Source organism: Bos taurus, chromosome 2, assembly GCF_002263795.3.
Source record: "Bos taurus isolate L1 Dominette 01449 registration number 42190680 breed Hereford chromosome 2, ARS-UCD2.0, whole genome shotgun sequence".
Lineage (NCBI taxonomy): Eukaryota > Metazoa > Chordata > Mammalia > Artiodactyla > Bovidae > Bos > Bos taurus.
In genome coordinates, this window is record NC_037329.1 from 71,659,749 (window position 1) to 71,680,642 (window position 20,894).

Consider the following 20,894-nt stretch of genomic DNA (forward strand, 5'->3'; position numbering starts at 1 on the left):
GTAAGTTGTTTTAAACTCTCAGAATGATAATTCCAGCACTCCTTTGACATCTGGTCCTGATACATACTGTGTCTTTATATTGTTTGTTTTGCCTTTTGGTATCCCTTGTCATTTTTTCTTGATGGGCCGATCTGATATCCTGGTAAAAGATTGTTATTCAGTCACTAAGTTGTGTCTGATTCTTTGCAACCCTGTGAACTGCAGCATTCCAGGCTTCCCTATCTTTCACTATGTACTGGAGTTTGTTTTAACTCATGTCCCTTGAGTCAATGATGCCATCTAACCATCTCATCCTCTGTCACCACCTTCTCCTCCTGCCCTCAGTTTTTCCCAGCATCAAAGGTCTTTTCCAGTGAGTTGGGTCTTCACATAGCATAGCCAAAGTGTTGGAGCTTCAGCATCAGTCCTTCCAATGAATATTCAGGGTTGATTGGTAACCTTGGTAAAAGGAACTGCTGTAAATAGGCTCTTAGTAATGTAGCCATGAAATTAAAAGACGCTTACTCCTTGGAAGGAAAGTTATGACCAACCTAGATAGGATATTCAAAAGCAGAGACATTACTTTGCCAACAAAGGTCCGTCTAGTCAAGGCTATGGTTTTTCCAGTGGTCATGTATGCAAGTGAGAGTTGGACTGTGAAGAAGGCTGAGCACCGAAGAATTGATGCTTTTGAACTTTGGTGTTGGAGAAGACTCTTGAGAGTCCCTTGGAAAGCAAGGACATCCATCCAGTCCATTGTGAAGGAGATCAGCCCTGGGATTTCTTTGGAAGGAATGATGCTAAAGCTGAAACTCCAGTACTTTGGCCGCCTCATGCAAAGAGTTGACTCATTGGCAAAGACTCTGATGCTGGGAGGGATTGGGGGCAGGAGGAGAAGGGGACGACAGAGGATGAGATGGCTGGATGGCATCACTGACTCAATGGACGTGAGTCTGAGTGAACTCCGGGAGTTGGTGATGGACAGGGAGGTCTGGCGTGCTGCGACCCATGGGGTTGCAAAGAGTCAGACACAACTGAGCGACTGAACTGAACTGAATGTAGTGATGAGGTGGGGGTTGGGTGGGGGGGAGTGGGGGGTGTAGTCTTGTGATTAGCTTTGTGTTTTTCTGAGCCTCAACCTCTGGATTGTGAGCTTCACAAGTGTTTCTTAATTTTTTCTCCCTCTTTGGGTGGGACAAGATTTCTAGAGTGGACTGAAATCGGGTATTTTCTTTCCCTGGATCATTTAAGGCTCTTGTTGACTTGTTTCCCCCCTAAATGCAGACCTTGTTAAGAGCAGAGTGCTCTGGCCTATTTCAACATGGTTTCTTTTCCCCTTTCCCTGTTGGAAACCTGAGGGTATTTTCCTCTGATATTTACTGTTGGAATTTGTTTGAGCTTCTGGAGATAAATCTTAGAATTCTGTGAGGGCCTTCCTATGACTGGGTCCTCTTGGAGTTTTTCACTCTCATAGTTAACCATGCTGAGCTTTCAACAATTCATGAAATACAGTTCAGGTTTTCCTACCCTGGCACTGCTTCCTCTGATGGTTTCTGCTCCCAGTTCTCTTCCCTGGGAAGCTCTGATTCCCTGTACTCAGCTGTTCATATCTCAAATCTCAGAGGTAGAGTTTGCTCTGTGCTCTTCTCTTTCTTTCGGATCCAAGAAGAATTGATGATGTTTAAGTCTGTTTAGCTCTTTACTTGTTGCTAGGATGTAGTGGTGATTTCTAAGCTCTTTGCATGCAGAACAAGGAAACTACTTGTAGTTTTAAAGAATAAATAAACTATATTTTTGGTATTCTTGAAATTTTAACTTGTAATATGTGTTTTTATGTAAATTTCAGATACAAAATTGAAAAATGGATAAGTTCTCAGTAAATGTTCTGGTAAAATAGCTCAACTTAGTGTATAAATTCTAATTATTTTTTCATGACACACCAAAAACTTTTGATTTTTTAATGTATATATGTATATATATATTATTTGGTGTATATGTACATATAGTTAAATAGATATTGCTAAACATGCAATTAAAAGATTATTTTTAACTACTCTTTGGTTGATACTTTTATATTTGTTCAATATTTTAAATACTTCAATTCATTCTCTTTTTATCCAGGTTGAAAATTGTGAAAATTTCTTTTAAGTGCAAACAGTTTTTTATTCAGTTAAGAAAAGAATTGGTAAGTATTGTTCTTATTAATATAAATTGTTTATAAAGAAATATTCATTACAGAACTTTTAGTGTAAATAAAAGTCTTATTAATACTATTAATAACTGCCAACTAAGTTAATTTATAGTTTGTGACAAATTATTTCTCCAGTGTTTCTGTGGTTCTGATCTGAGGTTATTCTAGATAGCTGTTCTGCTGTCTCTTGAACATAGAAACTAATTTCAGTTGTGATATTCATTGTCAGTCCCCGTATTCTATTCATAAGGTCAGTAACTGAGGATTTATATGTCCTTTTTCTTTGTACCTTTCTTTTTTTTAAACTAAATCTGTAGCACTTCCTTTTATATGTAAGTTCATTTCATTGTAGGGAATCTGAGTGTTTAGTTTTCTTTGTAGTTCATGAACGTGTAGTACATTTCCTGCCATTGTTAGAAATGGTAATGTCCTTTTTTAATATTATCAATAAATACAACATGTTGAGTTATTGTAGAAAGTACAGTATTGTAAAGAGTGTCATCTTATAAATAGTTTTTATCTATTTCACTGAATTAAATTAGCCTTATCCTTTGACTGACATTATTAGAAGTCTTGACAAATTAACGCATATTTTAGGGTGTTTATATGTGTGCAAAATGTATTTGAATCAAATGCATTTTATAGAGGATCTTGATCTATTAAGTATAATTCATCATCATTTATATTCACAAAATATGGAAGTTTTTTGAAGAGAGTTTTTGAAATAAATCAGGCAGAAATTAAGTATAGTGCTTGATAGGTATATAATATACAATGTTATTATATAGAACATTACTACCACCTCAGAAGCTAGTATTATTGCTAACAGAGCTGATGCAGTAACAGTTGTTAACTCTCCCAAAAGCTGAATATTATTCTCATTTGTAGCATCATGAATTAGTTTGTCCTGTTTTGAGCTTTTAAAATATGAAATCACACAGAATGTTTTTGTCTACCTTCTTTCCCTTAGCATTGGGAGATTCATCTGTGTTGTTACACAGAGCAGTATTTTGCTCCATTGCTATTTGGAATTCTACTGACTGAATATACTATCAATTAGTTATTCATTCTTAATTATTTTAATGGACAGTTTTGCCATTTCTGAATGTGGCTATTATGATTAATGCTGTTAATGAACACTATTGTACATGTTTAAATAAATGTTTAGAGGAATAAAATATATTAAATCATGTCTGGAAACTGGAGAACAGACATTTTATTTTACTTTTGATAATTATATTTGTAGGAGGTGATACTGAAGCCAATTTTTCCATTGGTTTCCTGTGGTACTCTTGTTATTTGTAATAATAATAATATAGTATCTAACATTTCTGGAGATCTTACTATGTGCCTGATAATGTGTATCAACTATTTTCATATCATTTAGTCTTCACAATGATTCTCTGAGGTAGTGTTAGTACATACAAAGCCAACTCTTATGCATAATTAAGAATTCTCTGATGATCAGTAAGTAATATTTTAACATATCATTTTCTAGCATCACTATTTAATATTTATACATGGACATTTTACTGTATTTTAGTTACAGAAAAAAATCTTCATGACCTTTTGATAGGCAAAGATTGCCTTAATAGGATGTAGAAGGAAAATGAACATTAAAGGAGAAGATCGATAATTTGGACTGTGTTAAAATTAAGAACTATGGCAAATAGCATAGAATATGTGTATAATAAACACATACACCATGTCCTTCGTTGTATATCCAAGCCAATCCAGAAATACATTAGTGACTTGAACAGACACTCCAGAGTTGAGAACAGAACTGAGAGTATCTCCTCATCCAGTACCATGAACCTCGTTAAACAGCAGAGAAATACAAATTATAACCAGAATGTGATAATTCCTCACAGCCATCAGAATAGTGTAATGAAAAGATTGGTGAACCCAGTGATTTGGGAGTATGTGGAACATTCATTGCTTGTAGGAAGAAGTGAATATTGAGCTAATCATCTTGGGAAACTGTTGGGTGGTATCTGCTAGAGGTGAGCACATGACATCTATGATCCAACAACAAAAATTCACACCTACATGCATTAGACAAAATACAGGAATATACATAGGAGCGATATTTTTACCTTACCAAGCTATAAACAGTAAATGTCTGTCAAAAGTGGATAAATAAACTGTGGTCTTGTCATACAATAGAATACTGTGTAGAGTGAAAATGAGTCAATTACTGCTTCACAATTAAATGGAGGAATATAGAAACATAATAATGAACAAAAGAAGTCAAGATACACATGAATGAGTCCATGTATGTAAAATTGAAAACAAACATAACAATCTGTGGTCATAAAGTCAGAAGGGTAGTCACCTTTACAGAGGTAATCTGGTAGAAAGGGAGGATGAAGGATACTCACAGGTGCTGCTAATGACACATTTCTGAATCAGGTTGGGAGGGTCAAAGGTTACAGTCACTGAAAATCAGAGCTCTACATTTATGACGTGTCTGCCTTGCTATAGATTAAAAAAAACTGTTTACTTAAATAGTAAAAAAAAAAACTGTTTACTTAAATAGTAATTGGTGCCAAATGTTTTAAGTTAAAGGAGTGCTTCTGTTCTGTTGCTACTTAGTTTTAAAATGAGTTTCAAAATAGTGTTCTGAAGTGCTGAATGTTTTTATTTACTTATTTACAATCTAGACAGATTTATAAATTTAAAAATATTGTTGAAAGGTATGTTGATGTATCTTAAAGTTTAATTTGTGGGCAAGGATTATATTTTAAAATGATTATAGCTATTAAGTTTTGAAAATAGGTATATATCAAGTTTTAAATTTATTTGTGAAAGTTGCTCAGTTGTGTCCGACTCTTTGCGACCCCATGGACTCTACAGTCCATGGAATTCTCCAGGCCAGAATACTGGAGTGGGTAGCCTTTCCCTTCTCCAGGGGATCTTCCTAACCCAAGGGATCGAACCTAGGTCTCTCGCATTGCAGGCGGATTCTTTACCAGCTGAGCCTCAAGGGAAGCCCTAAATTTATTTCTAACTGTACTCTAAAGTAAAAGTTCCTATGATTTGTAAAATTGCCAAATAAGGTCCACATTTTGCCACCTATTTATATTACTGGTTCTCGATTGGATAAGCAGAAAAGACACAAGAAGGATTAGTGTTTGTAGGACTAGACTATTTATCTGTAAAAAATAAATGGAGCATTAGATTCTGACATTTTCATGATATTCTCTGCCTTTTGTCATTTATTACAGCATGAATCTAGAGAAACATTATTGGGATTTAACATGGTGAACTACAGAGCATGTAAAAACTTGTGGAAAGCGTGTGTAGAACATCACACATTCTTCCGTTTGGACAGACCACTTCCACCTCAAAAGAATTTTTTTGCACATTATTTTACATTAGGTTCAAAATTCCGGTACTGGTAAGTATTGCTTATGCTTTGATTCTTTACTGTTGATTTTTCCTCCTCTTAAATAAAGGTCTAGTTTATTGAACTAGAGAATCTCTTACTCATACATGCCAACTGGGTCAAAATCTCCGTGAAATGTGGCCTCCTTAATTTATATCAGCAAAAAGTTCTGTAGGTTCTCAACATATAAACAGACTTAAGAAACTTGTTCCATTGACAATTCCAGGTCATTGTTTTCTAAAGAATCAACCATATTATTTACAACCTACTCATGTTATAATTTCCATTGTATCTTTGTTAAATATTTACAAGAAAACCTTTTCATGAGGAGAATATTCAGGTGTGGCCCAGAAAAGATTTATAAACCTCAAGCATTTATAATTGCCCTATATGTAATCAGAAAAAACAAAACACAGCATGTAGTGTAGTACAGGATATACCATCAAAAATACATCTTCTTCCAAATAAGTAGTAAAAATAGCCCAAAAACTCATTATCAGCACTTAACTAGAATTAAGGAAATTGTAATCACAAAATAGGCACAGAACATTCTTAACTGGCTTGATGTTATAATTGATTCCCTGTCACCATCCTAAAAACAGTATTGGGAAAAGTAAGGTATTAGTACTTGTAAATTTAAAGGTAATTAGATTTAGATAGTGAGTATGACAACAGTTCGGAGAAGGCAATGGCACCCCATTCCAGTACTCTTGCCTGGAATATCCCATGGACCAAGGAGCCTGGTGGGCTGCAGTCCATGGGGTCGCTAAGAGTCGGACACGACTGAGCGACTTCACTTTGACTTTCACTTTCATGCATTGGAGAAGGAAATGGCAACCCATTCCAGTGTTGTTGCCTGGAGAATCCCAGGGACAGGGGAGCCTGGTGGGCTGCCGTCTCTGGGGTCGCACAGAGTCGGACACGACTGAAGCGACTTAGCAGCAGCAGCAACATGACAACAATTGTGACAGTCAAGGAAAAATCAAACAGTCTTATCTATTGGTGCTAAATCTTAGTAGGGACAGACGAGAGCCCCATGAGAGAGCAGTGCAGACCATAACGGTGTTCCCTCGATAAACTGCATCCCTAACCTGAAGACCACCAGGCTTGTTATACAAGAACTACACTTTTGTGGCATTTTTTATTCCCTCTCTTCTTGAAAATATGATATACACAGTAAATATATACACACCACTTCATTTAGGCAATAAAAATATTAATAGGTCATAGTAACCAGTCTTTAACCAGATTTAAACCAGACTCAGATGAAAAAAGAAAAATCAAGTAATTTACCCTGACTGTACCATAGAAAACAAAATCTAATCATGATGACTATAGATACAAAAGATAGTTAAGGAAACCACTTTGGGAGAAAATCATCCCTGAAACAGGATGAAATTTCTACCTGGATATTAATTTGAAAAAAAGTAAGCTCAATGGACTTCCCTGGTGGTCCAGTGGTTAAGGCTCTGTGCTTCCACTGCAGGAGGCACAGGTTCGATTCCTTGTCGAGGAACTAAGATGCTGCATGCCACGTGGTGCAGCCAAACAAAACAAAAAAGGAGGCAGATTTCTCATCATGGAAATTCAAGTACTAAATAGTAAATTAAATAGTTCTTTTTGAAAAATGAGCTCAAGAACTATATAATTTAAGAAGAAAATACTGGTTCGCATGGGAGCAACACTTGCCCTTCAGGCTGTTCTTGCCCCTGGGGGAATGTGGACCTAGTCCTGGCAGATTTTACATTTTTAAAAGCTTTATTAAGATATAATTGATATACAATAAGCTACCATTTTTAAAGTTTAAAATTTTTTGCTTGGAATATATAATGTATGTACATCCATGAACCCACACCACAATTAAGACAGTAAGTATATCCACCCTGGGATTTTCCTCATACTCTTCTGAAACGCCCTTTCTCCCACCTCTCTTTGTCTCTGTGTAGCCACTGTTGTGTTTTCTGCACCTAAATATCAGTTTGCATTTTCTAGGATTTTATATAAATTGAAGCACACATTTAAAATATTCTGTGTTTGTTATATACTCTTTTTCTCAGCATAATTATTCTGAAATTGATCCATTTTGTTGCCTGGATTGATAGTTCATTTCTTTTTGTTGCTTTCGGGCTTGGACTGTTAGGTATAAAGCTGCTGTGGACATTAGTATGGAAGGATGTGTATGGACATTTGCTTTAAGTTCCCTAGGAGTGGAATGACCAAATCATATAGTAGATGTGTGTTTAACTTTCTAAGAAACTGTTGGTCGTTTTCCAAAGAACTTGCATCATTTTATGCACCTGCCAGCAGTGTTTGTGAGAGTTCCAGTTCCACCACATTCAGACCACTGCCTCCTGGTATCTTTTCGTGTGGCTAGTTTTCTGAAAAGCATATAAGTTTGGTAAGTTCAGTTTACCAGTTTTTTCTTTCATAGATCTTTCTTTTGTCATATTTAAGAAATCTTTGCCTAACCCACAGTCCGAGAGATTTATTCCTCTGTTTTCTTCTGAGTTTTATAGTTTAAACTCTTATATTTAGGTCTGTGATCCATTTGAAAGTAGTTTTTGTATATGATGTGAAGTATGGATTGAAGTTTATCTTTTTGTATATGGATATCCAGTTATTCCAGCATTTTTTTGTTGAAAAGCTTATTCTTTGTCCACAGCATTGCCTTTGCACCTTTGCTGAAAATCAGTGTAGTCCATATTTGTGTGGACATATTTCTGGACTCTTTTTTAAATAGTGAGTCTTAGTCCAGCTTTCCCAGGAGATGAGATGTTGGGGACCATGGCAGGTCTGGGTGGCCTCACAGCCTGCTGTGCACTGAGCCCTGCACCTGCACCTCTGTCTTCGGTGCCTGTGGCTGGAGGTGCGCCCAGGGCCCATAGGACAGGTGGGCACGGAGGTCGTCTGTGCTTGGGGGGCTGAGTGAGGCGAGGTTCTGGTGCCCCTCAGGGTATCGTGGGGGTGGGGTAAGGGGCCTGCACACTGCTGTGCTCTCCATCCTTTTCCAATTCTGAAGCATCAAGAACACCATGAGGTAGCAGTTGTTCAATGGGGAGTTTGTCTACTATGAACTAGGGGCCTCCTGCTAGGGTCTCAGTTCTTGGCTGGTCCCAGAACATGAGGTTGCCTTATGTGTGACAGCAGCAGGTACAGTTATGGGCAGGAAAGGAAGGACAGTGACTTTTAGCCTGTGAAGATAGGCAAGAATGGTCAGCCATCAACGACCCATCTGTGGGTCCAGCTCAGTCCTGTGCGGCTGCTCAGTGGAGTAGTCCTGCGCATGTGGCTTTCGTCACTCCAGGAGTTACTTCAGGACAGAAGTACTCTGCGGTCCTGAGTTTCCCACCCAAAATGGGTGTCCTGCTGCGGAGTCCAGGGCCCCATCCTCAGCTTCTCAGGAGAGTGCACCAGCGTGGAGCCAGAGGGGCTTGCCCAACTCACACAGCACTGGACACGCACAGCCAGCCTTCTCACAGTGGTGCCGCAGAGTCGGAGAAAGTCACAGCCTTGGGAATGTCCTCCAATGAAAAAGAATCTGCAGGCTTAGGAAAATAATTTTGTGTGGAATGATGCTATGTTGACAAACAGTTCTGTGTGTCTTTCCCCCCTTGGTGTGGGTCACCAGGGCTGAGGCAGCAGGTGTATTTACAGAAGTATAACCAGAGATTGCCTGGAATCCAGAAACTCCAGGTCACAGCATATGTAGTGAAGAGGACAAGAGGAGTTGGGGTGCCATTCGTATTGGTGGCAGGCAGGTGCACCCAAGACAGTGGTGTTCCACCGCTGGTGGCCACAGCCCATTTGGGGTCCTAATCCTGAAATCCTCCAGCCAAGTGGTCAGGGAGCTGCAAAATCTTCTGGGCCAGCCGAGCCTACAATCCTAAGATGTTCTTCACTGTGTTTTGATCATCTCCCCCGGACCCATGGGGAGAAATCTAGATGAGACTTAAGAATTAGTGTTGAGAACTTGAGTCTTATAGTTAAAACCTTGAAACACAGTGTTTTCAGCACAGGGTGTTTAAGTGAATGGAAGGATTTTAGTGCCTTTTTCTAGGAGGGTGTCTCCATATTGGCAAAACTAGAGAATAAATGGGTGTTAAATAAACAGTCTTAAATCCAGTAGTATTTGTCTTCTACCTTTGTTCTTTTTAAAATTTGTTTGCATTTCCATCTGAATTTTAGAATTAGCTGATCAGTTTCTACAAAAAACACTTCTGGAAATCTAATTGGAGTTGTGCTGAAACTATAGATCAGTTTCAGGAAAATTGACATGGTATTGAGTTTTCTGAGTCATGGAACATGGTATCTTTTTATTTAAATCTTATTCCTCTGTTTGTAGTTTTCAGTATATAGCTTTTTCACATCTTTGTCAAATGTATCCTTAATTATTTCATGTTGCTGATGCTATTAGAAGTTGTCTTACTATGTTTTAATTTCAGATTGTTCATCACAGTTAGAAATGCAATTTTTTTTTATGTTGCTCTTGGATTTTCTTAAACTTTGCTTTACCTTGTGTCTTCTAGGAGCTTTTAAAAACTCTTTTCCAGCAGATTTTCTTCCTGGAGGATGAAGACAGTTTTAATTCTTCCTTTCCAGTTTGATCTTTTTTCAAATTATTTGTTTTATTTTTGGCTGTGCTGGGTCTTTATTGCTGCATGCAGGCTTTCTCTGTGTTCGGGCTTCTCGTTGCAGAGTTCAGGCTCTAGGGCATGTAAGCTTCAGTAGTTGTGGCACATGGGCTCAGTAGTTGTGACTTGTGGGTTCTAGAATGTGGGCTCAGTAGTTTGGCACACCATCTTGATCTTTCTGGACCAGTGATTGAATAGGTGTCCCCTGCATTGGCAGGTGGATTCTTAACCATTGGACTGCCAGGGTAGTGGTGATCTTTTTTATTTCTTTTTCTTTACTGATAGCTCCAATATAGTGTTGAGTAGAAGTGGTGAAAGCAGATATCATGTCTTGTTCCTTATCTTAGTGGGGGACACTCAGTCTTTCATTCTTAAGTGTGCTATTGGTTTTGGGCTTTCACAGATGCTGTATATCAGGCACGTTAAGGAAGTTCCTCTATTTCTCATTTGTGGTAAGTTTTTATTAGGATTGGATGTTAATTTTTGTCAAAAGCTTTTTCTGCACCTATTACAATGATCATATGGGTTTTCTTTTTATTTATGTGCTGAATTATATTGATTGAATTTTCAAGTGGTAAAGTAACCCTACATTTCTGAAAGAAACCCCACTTAGTTATGATCTGTTATACTTTTTATATATTATTTTATTCAGTTTGCTTGCATTTAGTTTAGAATGTTTGCATCTATGTCCATGAAGGATATTTCTCTTCAGTTTTCTTGTAATATTGTTGTCAGATTTAGTGTCAGGGTAATTTTGGCGTCATTGAATGAGTTGGGAAGTATTGCTTCATTTTCAGTCTTCTAAAAGAGTCTCTGTAGTAATATTATTTCCCTTTAAATATTTGATAGAATTTTCCTGTTCTGTTCTACTAATGCAGAAGTGTGATATACAGGAGGCTTTTGAACAGCACATTTTTTTCTTTAACACAAATGAAGCAGTTCAGGTTTTCTCTTTCTTCCTAGGTGGGCTTTGACAGTTCATGTTTTTTCAAGGAATTTGTTTTGTCTAAGTTCTTTAATATTTTGGCATAAAAGTTGCAATATTTCTCTATTATATTTTCAGTATCTCTAGAATCTACTACTGTCATTTCTCTCATTCTTGTTATTGATAATTTGTCATTATCCCGTATTAGTCTTGTTAGAAGTTTATCACTTTAGATTAAATATTTTTAAACATTGTAAATGCTAAATAAAACCTTGCTTCAAGTTTATATGTAGCTTATGGGCCACCCTTTGTCTACAAAGTCTTAAAGGAAAAAAATAAGCAGAAAATATTACACTTAACCAGGTTCCCATTCAGAACAAGGGCCAGTAGATAGGCATTATCACATATACAAAACCTCAGGGAATATAACATCTCTGACCTCATTTTGAAAAAAAAAATTTTTTTAATGGTAAGTTTAAGTCATCCAAGAGAAATCAAAATGACTCTAGAATAATCTTGATGAGCTAATTAAGAATAAAGATTAAAATCTTTAAATATGGAACCAATCCTTACCAACTATGATAATTAAAACTATAGCATAGTATTAAAATATTATGAACTTCCTTGGTGGTACAGTGGATAAGAATCCACCTGCCAATGCAGAGGGCACAGGTTCTATTTCTGGTCCAGGAAGATTCCACATGCAAACAAATAAAGTCCAAGCACCACAGCTACTGAACCCTTGCTCCAGAGCCCACGAGCCGCAGCTACTGAGGCCCCATGCTGTAAGTGCATGTGCCTAGAGCCTGTGCTTCGCAATGAGAGACACCCCCACACTGAGCAGCCTGTGCTCCACAGTGAAGATAGCCCCTGCTCACCGCAGCTAGAGAAAGCCCATGTGCAGCAACGAAGACCCAGTGCAAACCCCCCATAAAATATATGTTGTAAACTTTGACAAAGTACAAGCAATAATAAAACTAAGAAGGCAAGAGAAAGCAGGGACTAGTGAACTATGAGAATGCATATTAACAATTAAATGTTAATATGCTAAGTTTTTAAGCTTTTCCCTGGCCTTTTTATTCTCCTTTTCCTTTTTTTTTTTTAAATAACGAATGGTAGCATTTTTCTTTCCTTTAATTCAAAGGAAATCCATTTAATATTTTTATTGTGACGTATATAGCATAGTGACATTGTAATAGCATTATGTCCATATTTATAGCCTTTCCTATGTATGTACAGAGTTTCAGAATGATTTTTGCCTACTTATAATGGGGTTTATTTCTTAGGGGTATGGCTGTGGCTAAATCTGTTTACTTTTTTGTTGTGCTTGTATATATTGTTTGCATCACGTAAAAAACCTGTATTCTTTCACCAACTGGTATTTTCTCATTGTTCTAAAGACAAGTATCTTACTGTCAGAAGTTATTGTTCTTAGATTATGGTATAGTTTTTCACTGTGTTCTAATTATAATAACCCTTATAGAATAATATTATGGATAATATGATATATAAACAATTTCTCCCTCATATTTTAATTTAATCTTTATATATTTTTATTATGAAATTCAATTTGTTAATTAAGCCTTTTGAGTAGTGGTGTCCCATTTGAATCCTCTTCACCAGAAAAGTACCATATCAGTCAGGAATACAGAAAGCCTTTTTGATTTTTCAAATAAAAACAATTATGGCAGCTGGTTACACAGATGTTAGAAAGACTGAAAAATCCAAAAGGGAAGGGGGCTTTTGGAGAAGCAAACAAGAAGAATGAGTAATGCCTAAGGATTTGAAGCTTGTGTCACTCATAGGCTATAGAGCCCACAAATCTAGACCTGCTGCTACACTGTTGAGCACTGTAGGTTGCTTCTGAACCTGCCAGGGAGGTGCCGCTTTGACTGCGGATGGCACCATCCACAGGGTTCGGTTTCTTTGTGTGTTCTATCCCAGCAACTCCAGCATTTGACAGTCCTCAGCTTCTGACTTGCTCCACTTTCTGGTCTCCAACCAGAAAAAAACAGAACCTAACAGAAAGCCAGCTTGCAGAGGAACCTCCAGCCTCCCGCAGAGCTGAGCTGAGCAGAGAAGGACTGGATTGAGGCCTCTGGCAGCTCAGTTAACATGGAGTTAAATGAGTGTATAAGTAAACCATGTATGTCTATAGTTATAAAAGTTAGGTTTTATTTTTCTAGTCCTTAAGAACTTTAAAAGACATATCCAAAATGTCTTTAATCACCTAAATGATTAATAGTATTGTAAATGCTATAGGAATGGCAGCAGGACAAATGTTTGTCTGGACACAGTCCTACGCCTAATGGATACACATTAGATAAATGCTTTTTTCCGTCCCTCATAACAAGCAGTGGTTAGGAATACTAGGGGGGCTTCCCTGGTTTTCAGCGGTAAAGAATTCACCTGCAATGCAGGAGTCACAGGAGATGCAGGTTTGGTCTGTGGGTTAGAAGATCCCCTGGACCAGGGCATGGGCAACCCACTCCTGAATTCTTGCCTGGAGAATGCCATGGACAAAGGAACCTGGCGGGCTACAGTTCATAGGGTTGCAAAAAGTCAGACACTACTGAAGTGACTTAGGACGTAGCATGTACACAGGAATACTAGAACTATTGTCATACTTAAAATGTTGAAATATTATGAAGACTGAGGGATGGAATTTGGAATATCGGAGGATTTAGTACTTCCTCTATCAACTTCCTCATACACATACCCTTATTATCTCTGTTCCAAAATATTCAGGGCATTATTGTCCTTGTTCTAGTGTGGAAATACAAAGCAATAGTGAACCTAAATCTGTTACCTTGTTCACAGTTGGAAGTATAGTTTATCCTTAGAGGAAATATATTTTCTCAAGAAACATCAATTTATCTAAATTTTAAAATCATGATAATTTTTCTGACTTTTCCATTAAAACTTCGACAAACATGCCATTCTGTTCACATTTATCTATACTTGTCTGTAGAAGATGATCTTAAAATTGCTTGCTTAGCTTTGGAAATCTGTATTTGGCTGCTTTTGTATATATTAAATTTCTATATGTAAATGGTTTTTTATTTGGTATTCTAGACATTTATGTTTATTCACTTAGGTATGTTACATGTCAGGTAACGGGTTTTCTGAGAACCGAGTTTTTAATAAATTTTCTATGAACTATTGGAGTACCACAGAGGAATCTAAATTCTCATACATAAATGGTGTGCTTGGAGACAGATCAGCTCCAAGACAGTACCCAACTCCCAACCACATTCTGTCCTTTGTTCCTTCTCTGATAAAAATTTCTGGAGTTGCCTATATCTGGACATGAAGAGATTTGAGGATATATCTATGATCATTATCAGTAGATTAGGAAGAAAAGCTTCCCAGGGAAAGAGCAGTTAGTTTTTGAAGATGTCCGCATGTATCAGGCCCTTGATTGTGCTCTGTTGTGCTGTGCTAAGTCACTTCAGTTGTAGTAGTAGTAAAGACACTAGCCAAACCACAGAACTGGGGAGTGAGGGCAGGGCTTATATGAGCTGGGACAGAGCAGCCTATTTCTGAGTCTAGAGGGAGTGCTTTTCCAGGGCATAGCAGAGAGGGTTTCCTCTCACACAAAATTACTTCTTTCACACTAACTTCCAAATGAAAGAGTATCTGAAAACAGTGTCTTTGGAACAAGTCCTTGTTCATTAATGGAAGAACTGTAATTAAGTTCATCCATCCAGATTGAAGTGGAGTATAGTCCATTCTTTTTACCCTCTGCTCTGTTTTCTCCACTAGAAATATCGTCTCATGTAATTGTAATCTCATCATGTTGTGTATTGTCATTTTATCTTGTGGTTCTCTTTAAGGTTTTCTTATTGTACATATTTATATATATGTACATATATATATATGTACATATATTATTTTTATATATTTCAGTGGGCGAACTGAAGTTCAGTCAGTTCAGTATGGCAAAGAAAAGGCAAATAAAGACAGAGTATTTGCAAGGTAAGTGACATCTAATTCAGTGTCTTGAGTTGTTTTCAAAGCAAGATTAAAATTACTGAAAACTCTTTTCCCACATATGATCACAGAGTTACCACATGATCCTGTCTTTAGTTAAACAATAAATTATGTTGAGGAAAAAAATGCTACATTTTGTTGGAAGTTTTTTTTCCTTTTGTTAACACTTTTGAAAAACATAATAACTCATTTTATGTATTATCCAGCCCATTTACATCTTTCTTTAAATCATATTGTTAAGAAGTTGCTTTTTATTTGGGTACTGTTTTGTTATCTTCATTTTTTAAGATCTATAAATAACCAATTTGGTTTTTAAAAGTGAGATGACATGATCAGATTTGTGGTTTAGAGAATAGTTTTATGAGTAAGGACAGAAAATGATTTGGAAGTAAAGACTGGATACCCAGAGACCAATTAGGCAGTAATCCAAATGAAAATAGCCAAGGCCTGAACTAAAACACTGGCAATGAAATGATTAATTGGGAACAAATTTGAGGAATTTACTTTGTGGGTAGAGCTAGCACAAATCCTTGACCAGTTGGTAGAGGTATGTGAGAGACAGGAGTATCTGGAAAAGACTACCAGATTGGAGTGATGCAAATTGGACAGGAGTTACAGGAGAAAACGGATAGTGATAGAAAAGTTAAACTGCACAGGTCTAGTTTGAGATGTCTGAGCAGTAATCTAACAGTATTATCCAGTAGATGATTACATAATTAGAGCTGATGAGGGAGAATGACCAGATTGGTGGCAGCAAATATTAAATTGAAGACCTACCGTGCTGAACATTATTTCAGGCCCTGGAAATACAGTGAAGAACAAGATAGACATCTTGAGTCTAATGAAGTTTAAACTCTAATTGGTGCACAGAGACCTACAGTAGGTAAAGGACTGTGGCAGGGAAGGCCGTGAAGCTGGAGCCCATAATGGGCCAGAGTGTGCAAGGCCGTAGTCAAGGAAATGGTCAAAGTGGCAGGCGGCAGCTGGAGTCTCTGTGGCCCTGTGCTGGGAATGGTAAGGACTTAGGAGTCTTAAGTAGGAGCCACGGGGACTGAGAGCGTGGGAGGGATGTAAACTGACTTATATTTTTAAAAAATATGGTAGCATTCTCATGCTTTGGAGTGATAAACTGAAATATTTCCAAATATCATATATGGTTTCTAGGATTTGCTTCAGAATAATTGGTGGGAAAGGCAAAACAAGATTCTCATGATGATGATTGCTAAACCTGGGTCCTGAGTACATGGAGTTTATCAAACTTTTCTTTCTACTTTGTTTATGTTTGAAATATTCAAAATAAAAATATAGGGGAGGGTGGAAGATTATCCTGGCCGCTGGGGTAGGATCACTGTATGGGGTGTGAATGGAAAGAGGGTGATCAGGTAATCGCATAATGGCTAATACTTATTTTGTACTTATCTGTACCAGTCAGGTTTTATATGTTAACTCACAGTTTTCAAACTCAGTGAATTACTGTAATAAATCTAATCCAAATGAGAAAACTGAGTAAGTTTGAACAACATACCTGAGATTGTTATATAGATAGTGAGGGATGCAGACAAGATTCTAACCAGGTATCCTAGGTTCTAACCATACTTTTAACCTCTTTGCAGTAGTTTTTGCTGTTCTGCATCAGACAGGTGAATGTTTGATTCCTTCCCTGCCACAGATGTGAACGATGATCCTATTTATTGTCTGTCTCCTGCAGTAGGATGTCAACTCTAGGAGGATGGCAGTTCCTCAGTCTTATTCACCGTAGTAGCCACAGCTCTTTAAAGAGTTCCTGTGCTGAGAGTCTGCTGCCAGTGGAGGCCTGAGAGTTTTAATAAATGAGAATTAGGCAATTTTGTTTTTGACTTTAATTTTCTTCTTAGTCTTTATCCGAAAGACCTCCCTGCTTTGTGTTTCTAGAGTAAAAAGTTTTTTGTTTCTTTTTTCTTTCCTCTAAAAGTATAAATTGCTTTATTTTTTTCTACTCATATAAATGATAGTTCAGTTTTTTTCAAAGTTCCAACAATGTCAAATAATGTAAAGAAAAAATTTGACCCCAAAACAGTGTTTACTGTTCAAAATTTTACCATATATATGCTCACCGAGATGTTTCTATGTATGTCTATATTTGTTTCAAAAATTGTTTCATGCTTTTTCTTGCTTGTTTTTCTGCAGCGTATCATAGGAATTTTCTTCAATGTTGAAAAATCTGCAGTCATTTATGTCAGTAAATCTTAAACAGCTAAGTCCTTTTAGCCTAATCTGTAGCTTTAACTCTAAGATTCTTCCCTTTGTTCTGCCACTTATCTGCCTCCAGAGTCAGGAGTCATTACTTAATCTGAGGCTGTGCCAGCAGTATTCCTGGAATGCTTGTAAAAATAAATAATATTACAAGTGCCTTTGAGTAAGGACATTTGAAACAAAATAAAATCATTAAAACATGATTTTTGTGTGTTCGAATAATAAAATTTACTTAATTTTTTTTTTCTTCTTTCCTGATTTACCTTCATCCTGATTTGTGTATGAATAATCTACCCAACTGGAAAATTGTTGGTGAAAAATGCCTTGATAGGAAAGATTTAGCTGGTCAGGGCTATAGGCATTTTGCTGTGATAAGTTTAACTTGAATTGGAATGATATAATTCATTTTGGCATTTGTTCAAAGAAGTTTTGAAATTTTTTTTTTGCTTTTATTTTTAGATTTATTGGTGGAAATATTGTCTATTTCTCTATTAAATATAAATCTTAGTGTCATGTTAGTGTTTTGGTTATTCAGAAAGGAGAAAAAAAGAAAGTAAGAACACTTAAGTTATCTACCCTAATAGATATGCCTACTGAAATTATTCAAATTCCTCCTTTCTACAGTCATAGATACCCTTGTTTCCAGTTAGAAAATTCTAAGGACCTGTATAAAGGTAAAATGAACAGCAGAATGTTAATTTGAAATAATTTTCCTTGAAATTGCTCTTGAGAAAGAAATAATTTACTTCCTATCAATTCTGCTTTAACTTAGAATGTATGTGTTTATTCTAGTTCTTAGTACTATAACTTTTTTGCAACACTCCTTTCAGACTTGTTAAAATCAAAATAAATACTTTCCTGATTCTTCTTTGTTAAAACTGCACCATAACAAAATACTTATATTTTTTTATTCTTTTCCTAACAAGAAGCTTAACTATTTTGCTGCTTGATATTTATAAAAACACTGAACATGATTTCATAACTGGTTCTATTGTAATATGATATTCTAATATGAATACCAAATCATAGATGTATTATATGTTAATATCACATGCAAGTGACTTCCTTTATTTGTATGTGTTAATGCTTTAATATTTTGAGCATATCAGATTTTGAGAAATATGCAGATAGTTACATCTGCATCTTAGTTCTTTTTTTCCCAGAGTGGTTCCCAATATGTTTTATTTTTTCAATTTTATTTAAATTTTTTAAAAAATTTTATTTTATATTGGAGTATAGTTGATTACGGAGAAGGCAATGGCACCCCACTCCAGTACTCTTGCCTGGAAAATCCCATGGATGGAGGAGCCTGGTGGGCTGCAGTCCATGGGGTCCCTAAGAGTTGGGCATGACTGAGCGATTTCACTTTCACTTTTCACTTTCATGCACTGGAGAAGGAAATGGCAACCCACTCCAGTGTTCTTGCCTGGAGAATCCCAGGGACGGGGGAGCCTGGTGGGCTGCCGTCCATGGGGTCGCACAGAGTCGGACACAACTGAAGCGACTTAGCAGCAGCAGCAGCATAGTTGATTAACAATGTTGTGTTAGTTTCAGGTGGACAGCAAAGTGATTCAGTTACATACATACAAGTATTAATTCTTTTTCCATTTCAGTTATTACAGAATGTTGAACAGAACTCCTTGTGCTATACAGTAAGCCTTTCAGTTCAGTTCAGTTCAGTTCAGTCCAGTTCAGTTGCTCAGTCGTGTCCAACTCTTTGCGACCCCATGAATCGCAGCACACCAGGCCTCCCTATCCATCACCAACTCCCAGAGTTCACTCAAACTCATGTCCATCGAGTTGGTGATGCCATCCAGCCATCTCATCCTCTGTCATCCCCTTCTCCTCCTGCCTCCAACCCCTCCCAGCATCAGAGTCTTTTCCAATGAGGTGGCCAAAGTATTCGAGTTTCAGCTTTAGCATTAGTCCTTCCAATGAACACCCAGGACTGATCTCCTTTAGGATGGACTGGTTGGATCTCCTTGCAGTCCAAGGGACTCTCAAGAGTCTTCTCCAACACCACAGTTCAAAAGCATCAATTCTTCGGCACACATCCTTCACAGTCCAACTCTCACAGCCATACATGACCACTGGAAAAACCATAGTCTTGACTAGATGGACCTTTGTTGGCAAAGTAATATCTCTGCTTTTGAATATACTATCTAGGTTGGTCATAACTTTCCTTCCAAGGAGTAAGCGTCTTTTAATTTCATGGCTGCAGTCACCATCTGCAGTGATTTTGGAGCCCCCCAAAATAAAGTCTGACACTGTTTCCACTGTTTCCCCATCTATTTCCCATAAAGTGATGGGACCAGATGCCACGATCTTAGTTTTCTGAATGTTGAGCTTTAAGCCAACTTTTTCACTCTACTCTTCTACCTTCATCAAGAGGCTTTTTAGTTCCTCTTCACTTTTTGCCATAAGGGTGGTGTCATCTGCTTATCTGAGGTTTTTTGGTTATCTATTTTAAATATAGCAGTGTGTACATGTCAGTCCCAAACTCCCAATCTAACCCTGCCCCTCAGCTTTCCCCATTGATAACCATGTTTGTTCTCCTAAGTCTGTGAGTCTGTTTCTGTTTTGTAAATGAGTTCATTTGAAGATTCCACGTGATAAGGGGTATTGTATGATACTTGCCTTTCTCTGTCTGACTTACTTCACTTAGTAATAAGATCACTGGTCAGATAGTTCTTTGTTTTATATATACATAATTAAAGTGTGAAATTATTAAGTGTGAAATTATTTTAATTGGTTATCTTATAAAACAAATACGTATTATTCAGTGACTAATAGAACTAAAATTCCAATATGATGGGCTCCAAAGAAGTGTCATGTTTCTTTTGTTGTGCTGGAATTATATGAATCCTCTTTGAAATAATAAGTCCTCACTAGGATGGGGTTTTTATTAGTACTGTTTTAATGATCTTACTAGCTCTGAAAGACTAAGCTTTTCTGGGATTGTGGTAATCTGATGCACATCTATCACAATACCCTGGAGGTTTTTAGCAATTATTTAATTATTCTGTTAGCGTATTAGAGAATTCTAGAGTCCTTGCCTACTCCTTGGGATTTCAGTTGGCAGTATAAATAGATAGAAAAGGTTTCTCCTTACACTTTTTTATGTAAGATTGCTTTTTCAGCAATAATAAATATTAATTTATTTTATTTTTCTGATACATCAGTTCTTTGAATTGCTTCCAGACTTTTTCAATTGTCATATAATATCTAAGAAAAAAACAAAAAAATGTTCCCATGCAACAGAAAAATAAGGTGCCATGGTCAGAAAATAAATTTACCACATTGCAAACACTGATGAAGTGTGGTATTTTTTTCTCTGAAATTTCCACACTGAACAGGAAACATAGACAGCAAACTTGAGTGGGTGGGTCCCTGAGGTTGAAACTGTTAATAAAATAAAATACCTTGAAATTTAGTTTTAAATGCAAAGCATTTCCATCCATGTTTAGTTTATTAACAACAGTAAAGTGTTCTGATGCTTTACATTAGGTGAGTATAACTAGATTTTTTTTTCCTCCTTCAAGTAACTCTTTCCCT

General features: G+C 36.9%; 1 protein-coding gene across 6 annotated transcripts in view; it reads left to right on the forward strand.

Annotated features, from left to right (window-relative positions):
- The window catches only part of PTPN4 (protein tyrosine phosphatase non-receptor type 4), a 190,545-nt gene that overhangs the window by 112,562 nt on the left and 57,089 nt on the right, over positions 1–20,894 (forward strand). For all 6 annotated transcript variants that reach the window (XM_025001008.2, XM_059893120.1, XM_025001011.2 and 3 more), the window contains 3 exons: positions 2,101–2,164; positions 5,398–5,570; positions 15,024–15,092. In XM_025001008.2, the coding sequence (XP_024856776.1) occupies positions 2,101–2,164; positions 5,398–5,570; positions 15,024–15,092 (306 nt within the window). The remainder of the gene's footprint in view (positions 1–2,100; positions 2,165–5,397; positions 5,571–15,023; positions 15,093–20,894) is intronic.